At 36.4% G+C, this 17,018-nt stretch overlaps 1 protein-coding gene across 1 annotated transcript in view; it reads left to right on the top strand.

Moving 5' to 3' along the window:
• Nucleotides 1–17,018, top strand: part of PIK3C3 (phosphatidylinositol 3-kinase catalytic subunit type 3) — a 66,460-nt gene that overhangs the window by 42,584 nt on the left and 6,858 nt on the right. Inside the window, exons 22-23 of the mRNA XM_064735544.1 lie at nucleotides 941–1,109; nucleotides 6,605–6,695. Of these exons, the coding sequence (XP_064591614.1) occupies nucleotides 941–1,109; nucleotides 6,605–6,695 (260 nt within the window). The remainder of the gene's footprint in view (nucleotides 1–940; nucleotides 1,110–6,604; nucleotides 6,696–17,018) is intronic.

Below are 17,018 nucleotides of genomic sequence, written 5' to 3'. Positions count from 1 at the left end.
ATATTTTAGGTTTTTTGAAGTTGCTGGTAAACTGAGGTTTACCAAGGGAAGTTCAGTTGTTCATTCTGCCACCAATAACATCTCATGTGTAGTTCAGTGATTTTGGAAGGGAGCACTCTGCATTCTCCCCAGTCAGTGTGTGAGCTTTATGGCGAGCAGCATGGCAGGCTGTTGATAGGAAGGGCAGTTGCCTTGAGCATTTCAAGAGAGGAGGCATATACAAGATTTTGTTATTGCTGCAAGGTGTTTTAAATGCAGTCACTTGAACTGACAATGGAAACATAGTGATAAAGTGAGGCAATTCATTTTAGTACTGAAAAAGGGTATGACAAACTTTTTGGTGGATTTGAAATCCAGTTTCAAATTTGAAGTTGTAGTGATGTTTCTTCAGTGTATTTCAAAACCACTGATAATTTCTGTCTCTATTGGAACAACTCCAAAGACTTTTGAAGCAGCATTGAACTCATCTTTGGTGTTCAGTGACTTTGAAAGGTTGTTTATAGGATTGTGAGTCTTACTTTTTCTTTGTTATATTAGTTGTATGTTAAATTTACCATATTTCATGCCAATGCGAAATACACATGGCACTGCTTTAAGTATTAATGTTTAAATTTGCTGAAAAATTATAAAGGAGTTAAGAATTAGTAGTATCCATTGTGTAAACTGTGCATTTAATATCTACTAACCAGTTTCAGTATTGGTACAGTCTTTGTGAATATACTCCACTTGTTTAAAAATCAAAAAAGCTTGAATTTTAAATCCGCTTTTTCCTTTAAAACCATAATTTCCAGTTAACAGCTGAAGATAAAAAATATACTGTTATAAACCTTACAGAAAACTTTCTGGGAGCTGCGTGCTATCTTCTTAATAATTCTATTTTTTTAAGATTTGCACCAAGAACTTTTATTATGCACAGTGTTTGTCTTTCCTTCTTCTACAGGTAAACTGTTTCACATTGACTTTGGTTATATTTTGGGCCGGGACCCCAAGCCCCTTCCTCCCCCGATGAAGCTGAACAAGGAGATGGTGGAAGGCATGGGAGGCACCCAGAGTGAGCAGTACCAGGAGTTCCGCAAGCAGTGCTACACAGCCTTTCTCCACCTCCGCAGGTAACAGCACTGGGCTCATGGCACAGCCCTTGAGAGCCACCCTAAAGCAGGAGAGGACACCAGTGAATGAATTGCTGAAATGTTTCTGTTGAAAATTCAAAGCTTGTTTAAATGAGAGCAAAAGAATTTGTGTGAAACAAAGGAATGAAAACATCACAGTGTTGGTGTAATTGTGGAGGGTGAATGTAATTGTTCCAGTTAAAGCCCTCAATTTTGCTTGTTTAATAACTTAAATAGCTTCATTTCATAACTCAAGTGGGTTATTAAATTATATTTCTTTTGGGGTATGTTTTTGCCCTTAAGCTTCTTTTCCTCTGATTATTGATGATCAAGGAACTGTCATTTTAATTTAAGTCATTACTCATTTGCTGCTTGATTCTCCTCCAGTTTAAATTAGTGATGATCAAATTCTTTGGCTTGAAGATGACACACACATATGCTTAGTTCAGTTCAGCTCCTGTGGGACAAAAATTAGCAACTTGTAGTGACAATCAAGCACGTTAGAAATTTCTTTAAATACCCAGAATTGTGGCAGCTAAAAACTCTTTATAGACTCTGGTGTCTATGATCCAACAGACCTTTCTTTTACATTTAGAATCAGCTTCATTTCTTTGCAGTGACTATATTATTTACCTGTTAATTTTCTGAGCCAAGTAGCTGAATTTTGTTCTGTTTGAAGAGAGGACAGGTAAGCACTCCTGCTCTGTCTAGGGATTTAGCACATCTTCAATGAAGAGGAAAGATTTTCATTTTAATATCAAAGATTACCTAATGGAAACTTTCAAGTATGTGTAAGAAATTGTTAATATGGTAAGCTTATGTGAAAAGTACCTGGACTATGGAAAGCAGCCGGTGTTACAAAATAAAATGCTGCAGGTAGTTCTTCAGTTGATAAAAGGAGGAAGATTAAGGAGTTGGTCTAGGAACTGAATTTATTAATGTGTTAAAAAGCCATTCAACAATTTGAAAAAATAGTGCGTGTTGTCAGCAAGCAATATTTGTGGCTTCAGAGAACAGTCCAACTTCTGAACTTTGCTTAAAGCTGTTTTGTAATGCTGTGTTTATTTGTCATATACTTGAGTTGTTTTTGTTTAAACCTAGCTGTTTCAGTGGAAAGGTCTGTTGTGTCAATGAAGGATTATTCATTGAATTAATTTATGTAATGATTTGCTACAAGGATCATCATTAAATGTGTGTAGTATAATGGTAATTTGGGTATAGAACTAAACTGTAAATCAAGATGGTTTTATTTTTAATGTCTGGAATTGTAGTTGTAATTATAGTATTGCCAATATTTGCTCATTTTATTGGAAAATATTTTTACATGGTTCTAGATAAATACCCTTAAGGCTTTCAACAACAATACTGTATGATAATATTAAAATTACTGCAACAATTATTTTAAGCAGCTAGAACTAAAAATAATTAAGATTACTTGTTAAAAAAGAATAATTGGTTGTGGAACACTTTAGTTCTAGCAGTTCTGCATATTGACAGAAACCCATTCACAGACAGATTTTCTGGCCAAGTAGTATGAAATCATAACCTCTGATAGCTAAGACAAAATGCAAACTGTCATCTCCATCAGATTATGCTTTATTTTAGTTCTTTATTTCCCTGAGGAATAACTAATTCTTTATATATTTCAAGTACTGTATCTTGGCGTATCAGGATTCCTAGTGGAATGGATGTTGCATAATGAAAAAAAAAAAATACAAGGAATTTTAAAGTTACAAGTGAAGGAATAGTTATGTCCATTGTTTCTGGTTGTAAACAGTTTGGCATATGATCCTTACTGTATGTTCTTTAGTTTGGGGCTTTTCTTAGGGAGTAGGAATAAGGAGATGCTTTCTGCTTTCTTAGTAATAGTGTAATCAGTCAAGTGTCTTTGTCAGCAGTGCTGTAGTGAAGGAGCAGCTGCTGCACTGTGAATGTGTTGCAGGGCAAATTGTGGCTGTCAGCAGGACTTGGGCTGTAGCAGCCTCTTTTGCTTTCGTTATACATGTTGAGCCTGTTTAAAGATGTTTAAATCCTGCTACATGTCAGCATTTCCTTTCCATCAAGAATTTCCTGCTTACACATCTTCAGCAGGTTCCATAGTATGACAAAATGGTTCATGAGTCCCACCTCCCTCCTCCTGGGGGGTCATCCCAGAGCACATGGCACAGGCTTATGTTCTAAATGTTCTGGAATATCTCCACTGGGGCAGACTCTGCACCCTCTCTGGGCAATTTATGACAGCAGGGTATCAGTCAGAGCATTTCAGATTTTTTTCCAGAGTGAAAATGGCTCTACATTGTTTTGTTCCTTCCAGGTAAGGGTTTCCCCTGCATTAATCCTGTGAGAAGGTGTTCAGTTTGAGTTACTGGGCATAGGAAAGGGCAGAGGAGTAGTAGGTAAGTTGGAGTAGGGACAGAAGCTGTAGTTTGGGCTAAGATTTTTTTCTCTGCGTGGGTGAGGTAGTTTAATTGGCTGGAGTAGTTTTTTCCCCAGTCTGTTCTTTGTTTAGTGACTGAGGCTGCAGTCCAGATCTGAATGGAAACACTGTGCAATAAAAGGAAAGCTGTGATGGCCCTTGGGAAGTGCTGCTCCTTTGGAAAGATTGTAGTGCAGTGTCTGGATAGTGTTCTAAAAGCTGGGATTTGATGGTGAAGAGAGAAGAGCAGAAGTGAACCTGGGTAGGATCAGGTCCATATTCACTGAGTTTGGACTGCAAAGAAATACTTTGGGAAGAATAAATGCCATAATTTATTACAGCTGACTATGACATGACAATGATTAGGGAATATTCATGCTCTTGAGAAGATAATTTTGTCATGGGGGGTCCCATGTTCCACTGAAAGAAAGGTAGCATCCTTAAAGCATTTTAAACTTAGGAATTTTGACTTATTGACTAAGATCAGCAGGGCCTTGATTTGGGACTGCAGATAACTGTATACCTTCCTGTCCTTGTCTTTATAGTGGGTGTCTGTAGCTTCATATTTGGTAGAGTATTGTAAAGCCAACACCCTAAATATTTGATTGGTTTAGGACATCTGTATGCAAAGGGTCTGGTAAATATTGAAAAAATAAATAAAGGAATGCTTAGGATCAAGCAGATGTTTGAGGTATTAACTAATTGAAAACAAAAGTTACTGGTCTCAGAAAACACAGTAATGAGAATTTGACCTTTTGTCTGATGTGGATTTGTTTCTTGATATATGAGACCTTTTTTATGTAGAAGTAGAATTTTCATGTTGAATTTCTTTAACAGTACTTCATGTTCAAAACAGAAGTTAATCACCCTTCAGTGCAGCTGAATCCTCATTGATTTTATAAGTTAATTTGTACTGAGTTTGAAGAAAGCAAAGAGTAATGTGAGAAGGATTTAGATTTTAGTTTAGGTATTTCCTTAAACCTCCTTAAGAACAGGAAAACCTGGCTCAGATTTTGTTCTGGCTGTGGATGGATGTCAGCCATCCCAGGGGCCTTTGTAATGTAGATGTCAAAGATGAGTGATATACCTTGCTTGATAACAGTGTTTGTTTTTTTACAAGTCAGGCTTCTAACTCAGGTGATTCAGCAAAATCTCTCCTCTCAGATGAGTTTGGGCTGTCAATTCCCCCGCTGTAATCCTTGTGGATTACAAAGATGTTGCCTGTAAGAAGGTTTGCAGTTGATTACTGAGTTATCAAAATGTTGGGGTGAGGGGCAGAGGACAGATCTGCAAATACTATAGTGAGCAATTCTTCCTTAATTTTTAGTGTTTTTTCCACTCCATAGTCCCCCTGCAGATTACTTTTTCTTGATGTTTTTTTCCCCCCAAATGAGTATCTTTGGGTGATCTTACTCCTCAAGAATCACAAGACTTCATTGTATGGAACAGAACTGTCTCTTAACTGGCATCTAACAATGATCCCTAGACCTTTAAAATCTTTTTTTACAAGCCTCCATCACATAAATAGCTCCAATAACCTGTAGTGCTTATAAGCTGTTATCCTCTACGTGGTTGAAGAGCAAAAGGGACTCTGAGACTGTGGATTCTCTGTCAGTTTGAAGGGAAAACTACTGACAGAAGGTACTAGTAATCTAGGAGGAGACTTCAGAGCATGTGCCTGTAACATTTAAGTATGTGTTAAAGGAAATCTAGTTTCAGGCAAGTGGAAGAAAAATTGATTAAAATCTGTAGTATCTGTTCCTAGGAGCAGACCAACCTGACTGCCATATTTCTTAGCCAGACCTGAAACAGAATGGTAGAGTTAACTTTGCATCTTTTCTTTTAATTTGCCATAAAAGTCATTTTCCTAACTCCAGCTCTCTGCCCTTGGGGAAGTGAAGTAAAACTTCTGAAAGAAATAAGACACTGAAGATTTCTAGCCAAACAGTTGATTTTAGTGCTTTTCTTATAATGTTTTAAAACTTATATTGGAATGTATTAGGTAGTGTTAGTTCCAGATAATAATAAAGTGTCAAGTGGTTTTGTTGGAACTAAGTTTATCTAGAGAGATGTCTTTTTTGAGCAGTATTTACTTTGTAAAATACAGCTGTGAAGACGTTTTGTTTAGCTGAAATACTTTGCACTCCTTGCAATTGTAAGCCGATATATATTCAGCAGGTTCCTAATAAACAAGTTTTGCTGCTAAGAATTCGTTTGCTCTCAACTGTGAAGCTCCTGATTCTCTTAGCAAAGCAATATTTCAAATGGTGAAGTCAGTAACATGTTTTGTATCCTAAAGGGAATTAGATCTTTTTGCAGAGGAAGGGGAGTTCCAGTTTTTGCTGAACAGCTTGAAAGTTATCCTCTAAAAAAGAAACTGAGAGCTAATTTTCTGCAAGGGCAAAATGGTGTTCTTTAAAACAAATACTCATGAATGTTTCCAAAACTATTTTAAAGCCGAAAACTGTTCTCTGATTTGTCTTTTAATGGCTATAGATGACTTTTGTATTTGTACTTCCTAAGTGTACTGTGCTACCACTGTTACTGGAGCTTAATTGAGGAACTGAAGACTTGGATCTGGTTAAATATTTAACTCATTATGTCAAAAGCCCTTGCAGTGATTGGAAAAATAATTTTTTGTACTTATGAAGACTTCACCTGTTTAAATAAATATCATACTGCTGTATCACTTAATAATAAAAAATAACCTTTGCATCAGTATTCTAGCGTATGTTTATCATAAAAGAGGTAGAAAATGGCATTATAACTTAAAATACATTAAATCATAGTTTATATTTCATGTGTCTCTGAGTAAATGTTCTGATGATTTTAGAAAACTGTAACAAAATCAGAGCATTTTATTCCATTTTGACAGTTTAAGAGATTTTGAAGTTTAAACTTTGATAGTGTATGTCAGTATCTCGTGTTCTTTAACATAAATACTTCCAAATTAGTACTAAAAATGGATCTCTGAAGCATTGACAGTTCTTTGTAAGATGATGATGAGTTCTTAAATTGTTTACAAAATGACTTTTGTACAGTTTACAAGATGTTTTACCTAATTTGCTCTTCTGCTTAGGTATTCCAACTTGATCTTGAATTTATTTTCCCTCATGGTGGATGCCAACATTCCAGATATTGCTCTTGAACCTGACAAGACTGTAAAAAAGGTAATTGTGAAGCTTTCATTGTCTTTCAGTGACCCAGGACATCTCATTACAAAATTTTCTGTCACTTGTGATGATGACTTATTTGTGTCTCACCTGAAAATACTTGCTCCTGTTTTATAAGCTTTTAGCAATTCCTTTCTTCACTGAAGTTGGAGAACACTTAGCACATGTGCCTGTGAATACAGAATGCCTTTTCATCATCCCTGTAATGCTGCACACTCTGCTCCAGCACTCTGTTCCAATGGGAACTTTAGCTAAAAAGAGTGTTTTTTCCACCTTATCAAACTTAGAAGTGAAGCAGTCAACACTGACTGTATCATGAAAGATTGTCCCAGCTAGTCTAGAAACCTTTAAGACATGGATGGTTTTATAAAAACAGTCTTCTTCTAGTTAAAAAACCAGTATACTGAAGGTCTAATACCAGTAGGCTGGTATATCTTCATGAATGAGAAATTTTTGTTTCTTGGGAAGGCAGACTTTTGTCCTGTAATTCTAACTTTGTCCTTTATACCAGCTCAAGTTATTCTTCTCCATTTGGTGTTGGAGCAGTAGTTGACATGAAAAATACAGGATACATCTCCATCTGGATTTCATTACACTTACATTTTAGACAAATGCTGGGTTTTTTATAATCTGATTTATAGTGAAGGGCTATCTGTTTTAATTCTCCAAAAGACTTTGTGGAGCCTGTGTGTCCAATGGAAATTAGCTGTGGATTGTCTCTCAGATAGGCTGTTCTTCACTGTTTTCAAGAAGTTATTTTAGAAGAGATTCAGAATCTTCAAATAAATATTTCATGTTCTAATATAATTTCCTTAAAGAAAACTAAATTGTGACTTGCACAGATTTTTCCTTTTCTCTTCAAGGATCCAGGCATTTCTATTTAGAGTTTCTTGGTTTCAAATCAATACAAAGAGTTCTTGCAGCTGTTCAGTTTCATATCCAGGAAGCTGAGCTAGTCACAAGTGCTATGTTTTGTGGTAAAGGTGACAGTGTTCCCTCCACTCAACTGTGTTCCTGAGAAAATGACAGCAAATTATTTCTGCTTATTAATACTTGATACTTGAACCTCACCTCTGTCCCTAAATGCCCTACAGATTGGGTAGGCTACTTACATAGAACTTGGGAGATCAAAGCCTAAAGTAAGCAACTGAAATGGTTCAATACCTTCCAAGCTCTGGAAGTAACTACACTTTTGTACAGACACCTTCTTTGCAAGGAAGAGACCTTCCCAACAGAATGCTAGTTCTGTCTTAAGAATTTAATCTTTATAAAGAAGATATATTTGGCTCTGTCTACCCTTTGGAAACATGAGTGATACAGTAAGGAGGGGGAAGATCTTTTAGATTGCAAAGTCTACTGATAAATGCACCATAAATCTAGTAAAATCTGAAGGTAGAATGGGGCTTATTTCGGGTAAGTTTGTGCTTTACTGAAACGGTCATCAGGAGCTCAAACCAGTGGTTTCACTGAACTTCAGAAGTGCTGTTTTCTTTGATGTTTGCACCAGTAAGTTTGAGACTTATGATGCATTTTAATCTTACTTATTACTGGTCGAGAATTCCCTGTCCTTTGATCACAGAATCCCAGAATGGCTTGGGCTGGAAGAGATTTTAAAGATGATCTTATTCCATCCCCCTGCCATGGGCTACTTCCACTAGGACACTGCTTGTGTGACAATGTTGTTCATCCTTGCCTTGAATCAGTTCTTGTGAGCTCTGATATTTTTTACTAAGAGTCTTCTTATGCTTGCTTCTTATCAACATGCAATATCCTTGTTTCTTAATAGCATCTTGGTGTTGCATTTTTGGCAGAAAACTCTCCATTAATGCTGTCCAAGGGTATATGCTTTCAGTAATTAATGATAATATAATGTTGAGTTCTGTGAAATACTTGTAAAGAATTATTTTAATATAGCAATAGTTAGTATTTCAGACTCTTTCAAAACTCTTCTACTCACTGTAAATTCCCAATATAATTTTATTGACTTAACAAATCAAGGTACAGAATTGAAAGCCAGAAGGTCTGTTGTACAGCTGAGAAGTATGTTACAGTTCACTTATGTACAATAATTAAAAATCAAGATTATGTGAAGCATAACAGTATTGCATACATCTGTAGATCATGCAAGACAGCAAAATCTAAAAGGAAGTTCAGAATCACAGAGTATTCTGGGTTGGAAAGGACCCACAGGGATTATGAAGTCCAGCTGTTAAGTGAATGGTCCTTGTGGGATCAAAGCCACAACTGTGGCATTACTGGAGCACACTTTGACCACCTGAGCTCTGAATTAGATCCATGTGGTTGCTTCTAAATTCCATTACAAAGTAGAAATAACAGTGCTTTCATTGCATGAAAAGAACACGAGCTTAGTTGTTATGTGACAGATCACAGTTAGATTAAATGCAGCAATTAGTTGTTAGGATCCTGCGCTCTGACACTGGTGCAGCTCAGTGAACTGTGATTTTTACCCTCATGGGAGACGGCAGGCTGTCCATTCACAGAGGCTTTAAAATGTGAAAGCAGACAGAACTGAAGCAGTAAGGCAAATGTTTCTGATAAGGAATGCAAATCACTTTGAGAAGGAAAGATTCTACTTCCCTGGGTTCTTTTAAGTTATTTTAGAGTGTTCTGGTTCCTTAAAAAAAAAACAAAAACAAAAACAAAAACAAAAACAAAACACGCACAGTAAGGTATTGTCAGGAAGATAGCTAAATTGTTCAGCTCTCTCAAGTTTTGTTATCTTATATAAACTTTTGGGTTTTTCTGACAGCTCAGCTGTTTCTGAATCCTGTTGACAGTTTGCTCTGTTTGGTTCAAAGTTATCCTTTAAATGCACTCCTTAAATTTGTGCAAAAATAATACAACATCCCAGGATCCCTAAAGAGTAGGTAAGCAGAGGAGCCTCCCATTAAGCAGTTGTTTGTTATTATGATCTGCTGGATGCTTATGACAATGTTCAAAGCTCCTGTGAAAGTAATTTTTTTCTTTAGTTCTCAATTTTTCATTTTTCTATTTTAAAAAGATAAACCAGAAAATAGCTTTAAATAGACTAGGATCAGTATCATCTTAACCTGTTGTATAACAGTAAGTAGGTCATTGTCGTTTGGCTTTTTTTTTTTTAATAATGTGCTAGAAAACTTGTTCGGAGTATTAAATACCCATTAGCCCACCTGAAATCAGGTAGAAGCTTTGTTAGAACTAATAGAAAAAGGAACAATGTGCCTTGCTTCTCTTGGGTTGAGTGGCAAGTTGATTCAGTCATTTAACAAGGTAATACTGTACCTTGTTGTAGAAAAATTGAATAAATGCTTTCAGCATCTCCATTGATTTTTATTTTTTTCCTTAAAGCTTTAACAAAAAATCTATATATATTTCAACAGACTCAAATTAGGTAAAGATCCATTTTGGACTGACCTGCAAAATTAAATTACCTTTGATGTGTGAGACAAGTCAATAGCCATTTCAACCAGGGTATCACTTTCACAGAAGACAAAGTTGGAGATTTACAAATGTTTCTGTTTTTAAGAAGGTGCCCTGGTGAAGAGTAGAGGTGAAGTTCATAGCCAGCATTTCCTTGCAGCACTTGTGCTCACTTTTCTGTAGAGCCCTTCTTTTGCTTTAGGGGCCTGGAGCCAGTCAGGCTCTGGGCTTACAGGCAACAAGGTAGCTTACCTGTATTTCAGTTTGGATTAGTCTGAATACTAGTTTGATGATTAAACTGCAAGGAGAGTAACTTCCTTTTTTGTAACACAGAGGAATGCTTACTGAAGTAGTATATATATTGTATATTTTATAATGCCTGTTGAAATACTACACTGCAATTATTTTGTCAAACAATTTGTTTGGCATAAAGATCTTTGATACTGGAACTTTTCGGTAGGTGTAGCTATACTGCTGTTATGGAGTAGGCATGAATCATTCTAAAGGTTATTGCTAAAGAAGGACTTTTCTTTAATGGCCACAATTTTGCTTCCTCAAAGTGAAAGCATTGCCATGTTAGATGGTAGCTGAACTCCCAGTCTAATCTTTGTCTCTCACAAAGGGATATCCTGTCCCACCAGTAGGCAGGAAGGTGCTTTGCAGGAAGTGTCTGCCTGCTGGTTACAGAAGAGTGTCATATCTGCATTCAGAAATAGTTTTTGTGTTCCCCTTTTCTAAACTTTCAGCAGATAATCTGTATGGCCTTAGAGCCAGAATGAAGGTTTGATGTTAGTAATCATGCACATATTCTAAATAAAACTAAAATTTGCACCTGCCATATGGTAGTGATGGCTGGAATAAAATAAGTTGAAATAAAATGAAGAACACTACTTTTATTTTCCATGTCTTTATTTGTTGTATTGTCTCTTGTCATTTCTTGTAGTGTATTGGTGCTTGATAATGGGATGCTTATTAGTGAGCATAGTTAAGAGATGTTGGAAGGAGTTTCTTAGTTTTAATCATAGAAGGAAACCAAGTAAGATCATAAGGAAACTTTGGTGAAACATGTCCTCTTCTGTGAGATTTGATTGCTTTTTCTTTTAAGAATTTCATATTGATATGTTGAATGAGACTTTCTAGAAAAATCTGAGTGTGGAAAATATTCCTAAAAACTATAACTACTAATCTGAATAACAAAGGCAGACTGTTTTGGGGTTTTTTTCCCCAAATTATCCTCTACCATCTAATAACGGTGGGACATCCCAGGGAGCTCACTGACAGAATGCAATTGTATAATCAAGCTTAAAATCTAACAGAAGGTATATTGTCCAAGCATTGTTTCTGTCCAAAAGTTATGAAATGTCTTGGGAGAAACACTGATTGAGGGAAGGCGAAATTGGAACAGTAGCTTTTGTCATATACAACATTCTGTAAAATTTACGCGATTTATTGGCGCAGGATGGTGTAAGCACATCTGGGTGCTCTGTTCCTGTCCTCCCTGAAGGAGCTTTAACAATCTTCTTGTACCAAAAGAGAGCAGACTACTCATGTACTTAACAGAGAAAGATGGCAATGACGATAATTTTTTCCTACTAGCATGAAAAGAAACAGAAACTAATTATGGTTTCACCTGAATGTACAAATTTAGAGCACATCAGAATTTGGCAGTATGTTCTGACTTGCTTTGCATAGCATTTTTTTTCAGACATTAAATCAGTGCTGACCTTAATCATGCATTCTCACAGTTCAAATTGGACTGAAAATAAGTGAGTCAGCATTGACCTGAAAACAAACAAAGCTCTGTTTGAAGTTTCACAACTGTTCTTGAAGATCATATGGAAAACTGGTTTATGAACCAGCTGTCTGCTTGCAGTGGGTATACACAGTCTCACTCAGTGAGTTTACCAGGCATTTATAGAAAAATAGGTTAGGACTTCCCAGTTGGAAGAACAGCTTGTGGTACTGATTCACTTCCCTCACTCCGGTATTGATCACTGCTTTCCCCATAGGAAAACCTGGAAAACAGGGATTACCAACTGCACGAAATTTGTCTCCACCCTCAAACCTGGAGAAACCCTTTTCAGATTCTTGGTGTTTAGTTTTATGGTAAAAAGCTTGTCAGTTTTGACCAAAAAAAAGTAACTACAAAGCTTAAAATTAGTTGTCTGTTTGATCCTTTCATCTTCTTTTGTCTTCTTCATACTGTTTATAATGAAAGCTGTCAGTATAGTGTGCTTCATCTCATGGTTCATCTCCTACTGCCAATCTCTGATTTAGGCTTTTCTGAAAACCTGGCTCAAAAATGTCACAAAATGGAATTAAATTGAAAAGTAGCAGAGTATTATCTTCAGTTTGTGTCTCCCTTTCTTTGGCCTCTGAGATAATTGCCTTTAAATTTTGCACTCTTCACATATGCTTTTCCATTTCTCAGATTTCAGGAAAAAGACTGGGCTGAAATCATTATATTGACTTGTCAATGTATAACTAATAATACAATGAAGATATCGCTACACTCACTTTTTTCCCTGCCATTGCTCCTTGCTTTTCCATTTCCAGCACAGCTGCAGTGCTAATTGCTAATTGTTGGGCATTGTAAAATTAGCTACTGCTATAAATTCTAAGTAGTAATGACTAAAATCTGGAGTCAATTATGTAGCCAGTTTTGCGTAAGGAAGAGGTGCACCATCACTCTTCAGATGTGGCTAATGGATTCAGCATTGTCACCTCCTAACAAAAAAAGCTTTTTATTTTTCTACTGGAAAGCCAGATGGTTTCTATCTGTCCTTCATAGCAGATTTGACCTTTAAATGAGAAATCATCAGGGACCAATGATTCATTGGCAGACAAAGGACTCAGCAGGCTTTAAAGGACAGTGTCTAATTGACTGAGCTCTGTTTCAGATGTCCATTGATTAAAGAAGGTGCTGCAAAGATGCTGCGTTATAGGCGAGGTTATTGTGAACACAGAAAGCAGAAATACCTGGTTCCCATAAGCAGGAGCTTAACTGCTGTTTGTGAAAGAACCCCCATTCATTTTGGTACTACCTTTGGATAGACACAAAAAAGGATAAAATCATAAGAGAGGAAAGTTGTTTCTCTGTGGGCTGTAGTACTGAGAGCACCCTACACTGATGGGGGCTCACCCCCCTTGATAAGAAAATGGTCAGTCTAATTTTTTTGGAAACTAGCAAAAAGAGCAGATATGTTTTTTTCTTTAACATTAAATATGTCCGAGTAAATTATTTTTATTCTACAGGTATAAAAACTGAAGAAGAGATGTGACTGGAGGTACAGATATTTTCTGAGCTACCTTGTTTCTAAACCTGAGCTAATTGTTCAGTTTTTTTCCATCTGGCTTGTAGTAAAACTTACACTGCTTTTCCCCTCCCCTGTGCTCTCCAGTCATCCAAAGGATAATTGAGACTTAGTTCACAAGTTCCTGAGATGGAAAGGACTTTCTAAGCTGGAGCTTGATAAGCCTTTTTAGGCAGTGGATATCAAAACCAGCAGTATTTGTTAAAAGGTGGTACTAGGAAATCTTCCTAGAGGTTTTTTAATGCCAGTAGGAAATTTACAGAAGTAAAGTCACTTCTGCTTGATAAGAGGCTCTTTGTTTCAGCAGTATTTTCTTACTGCTCCAGGGAGGTTTATGCTTTGTAAAAGTGTCACATTGCCACTGAGCTGATTGTGCTTCGGCAAACGTTCCTCTCTCTGTCCATTTGGGTAATGACACTGCAGCTGCACACCCAGGTTTTTTGTTTCTAGGCTGTTGATTTTTCATGCATATTAATTAATTTCAAAATATTGAAAAAATACAGAAGTTGGAGTAAACACCAAAACATGAACCAAGTGTGAGAATACTCTTGTGCTCTTGTTTCTTTTTATCAGTCTCTAGTTGATTGTAAGTTTTTGGCCAGTATGATGAAATTCTGAGCTGGAACAGAGTACCATAGTGGCTAAAACCCCAATTCTCGCAGAAGTTCAGTTTAGAGATATTCACTAACATCTTTCTTGTCTTCTATTAAAAAAAAAAATTAGAGAAGCCTACATGGGCTTATTTAGAAAGCACATTTTGTTCAAATTGAACCCATGGAAACAAAGACTTTTGTCAGAATAGTCTCTCAAATGAAGTTTTTCATGCAAATAAAGCATCTGAATAGTTTGTGGTGTGCATTGTTTGGACTGTAAGCAACAGGAATAGGAGCAAAGCATTTACTGAAAAAGATGAAATGTGATAAGGATTAAGCCAAGCACCTGGTGCCAATTTCTGCCACATGAATATTGGATGCTAACTAATGTAATAATTATAAGGCAAAACAATAAAAATATTTTTTAAAAAAATACATTTTTTCCTTTTTTGTTATTTTTTTGCTGTTAATTGTTCTCTGTCTCATTTTAGTAGTGCTTACATCCAGTATATATTGTGAGGCATTGGAAAAGGACACTGAAGTTTCTCTTTAAAGCAACTGAAGTTGCAATGCGTAGTCCCATGCTAGTGTGATAAAATTGTATGAAACATAAGCAGTGTTGCCTAATGTTGCTGGAAGAACAAATACTAGAGCACCCACTAGTCTTCAGAATGCCTGATTTATAATTTGTCTGAAAACTAAACAGGATTAACAAAGAGTTCTCATACGTACATCTTATATGTCACCTTACAATACATTAATACCACCAGTAATTCTGAAAAACAGAGCTATTAGTATCCATGAAATACGGATTTGGGAGCTGCCCTGAAGATTATAAAAGTTTCCACAGAATTTCCAGTTTGTCTTAACCCTGAGTGCTAAGTACCTCATCCATTTCTGGTAATGTTTTACAAGTGAGAAGATGCTTGCTAGTGAAAAATCCCTGAGTTTAATATGGTAACTGTGGTCTATATTGTACAGTAAGTCTGATTTGAGGACATAACAAGTCCACACAAATCTCCTCTTTAGTGGAAGGGAGAGGGCAGTCTTGTGCTTCGAGAACAAAAGGTGAAGGTCAGGTGAGTCTTGGAACTCTGCAGGGAAGTGCACTTACCCACAGTAGTACTCTCCCACCTGTGTTTTCTTACAGTTTCTTAATCCTGAGCCCTTCACACTTCCAAACACAAAATAGCCAAAGGCAGAAGGTTAAACTTGGAGGTTCATTCAACTGAATGAAAACCCAGGCCTGCCCATTTTCTCAGATCTTTTACTACTGTTCTTAATAAGATGATTAGTGTTTTCTTGACTATTTCATCTCTTCTTTTTGTCATCCTTTTTTTTTTCTACTTTACACAGCTCTGTGAGGCTTACTGTGTGTTTTCTAAGTTTTCTGTGAAATTAGCTTCATAGGACATCTTTGATGCTATTTTCTAAACCGTACTCATTTTAGTTCTCCTTGAAGACAATTCAAGGAAAAGAACGGAGTTCCGAGTTTACAATCAGTTAACATTGACTGTTATTCTGATAGCTGTTGTGCTCTTCCTCTGTGTGTTAGATTTTTGGGATAATCATGATGTGAAGTAGTTTTTCTTTTTTTTTTTGTTCCTGTAAAAGGTTTTTTCCCCTTCTCTGACTTGCTGTCTTGCTAAGTTCTCTGGTGTGATTCTGCTGTAAGTGATGATTCCCTTCTTTTCTCATTATCAGCAGTTGAGGCACAAGTAAATTACACTTAAATGCTTGTGCCCACACCCTCACTCCCCCATATTTTCTTCTGAACTGTCCTTGGTATTCTTTTCCCCTTTTAACTTTTGTCAATTGAAAAACAGGCACAGTATCAGGGTAGCTGACAGAATTTCCTTACAAACTTCAATCCTCTTGTTGTAGATTTTAATACTAAACTATTCTCTGTTCAGGGAGATAGGAAGTGGACAACTTTAATTTAGTTTCAAGTTGAAAGTCAGTATCTTGGTAGACTGTTCTTACTTATTCAGCCTCTTCATCCTTGGAACATTCAAGTTGTCCTCTTGAGATTTAATATTTCAAAAGAGTATTTGTATATCAAATGGAGTTTAATGTTTCATTTTCTGGAATCAAAGCAAAAGTTCAATTAGATTCATCAAGCTTCTTTTTTCTCTGTTTTACAAATCCTGAACTATAACAATGCACTTGATTTAAGTATCAAAGTGAGAGCTCTAAGTCTTCAGGTGGGTCGTCTTTGATGCCTTCATTATGGTCATCATTCATAAGTGTGTAAAATGAGATAATGGTATAGCTCATCAGAATTTCCCCCCGAATTCAGCTCTGTTTTTAACACCATGCAAAAATCTCTTCCTGTTGACCTCATCTGTGAGAAACTGTCAAGCTTTTAGAACTCATCCCACATTGGAACTCGAGAGATTTCAGATAAGCATTACTGTTGCTTTCCTACAGTAGCTGTAAGTCAGTGTGTATTAATCTTGTTGCTGCTGTTGCAGCTCAAGAGGTAAATTGTAATTTTGCCTTATTTCTTCTCATTTAAGTTTCAGCAATCAGTTTTAATGCAGGGCTGAAAAACTTTAAGGCACAGACTCAACACTGGGCATCATTTGATCCTTCTGTTAATTGTGAACTGATTGCGAGATCTAACCATGGGTGAATTTCTTTGCACATATTCAGTGTGCCCAGTGTGTTTTGTGGGAGGTGGGTTTAATTAGTCATTCATTCTGTGGAATGAAACTGCATCTTAAATATTACTAACTGCAGAAATTCTGAGAAGGTCTTCTGTGAGCAAATTAGAGGATTGCCAAAGTATTTGATTACTAAACTTGTGGAAAAGAATGTTACGGTGGGGTTTTTTTGTTGTTTTTTTTTTTTTTTTAAAGTGGAGCTAGTGATTTTGATGAATTCTCATTAACATTACCTTTTTTGTGAGCACTAAACTAGATGTGAAAGAAATCTCTGCTGTAATTTGGGGATGCATTTAAGCTTTTGCATAATTGCAAGCATGTGAGTAG

This window comes from Zonotrichia leucophrys, chromosome Z (assembly GCF_028769735.1).
Source record: "Zonotrichia leucophrys gambelii isolate GWCS_2022_RI chromosome Z, RI_Zleu_2.0, whole genome shotgun sequence".
NCBI lineage: Eukaryota > Metazoa > Chordata > Aves > Passeriformes > Passerellidae > Zonotrichia > Zonotrichia leucophrys.
The sequence above is the reverse complement of the archived record's forward strand: the minus strand, read 5'-3'. Positions and strand labels throughout refer to the sequence as shown.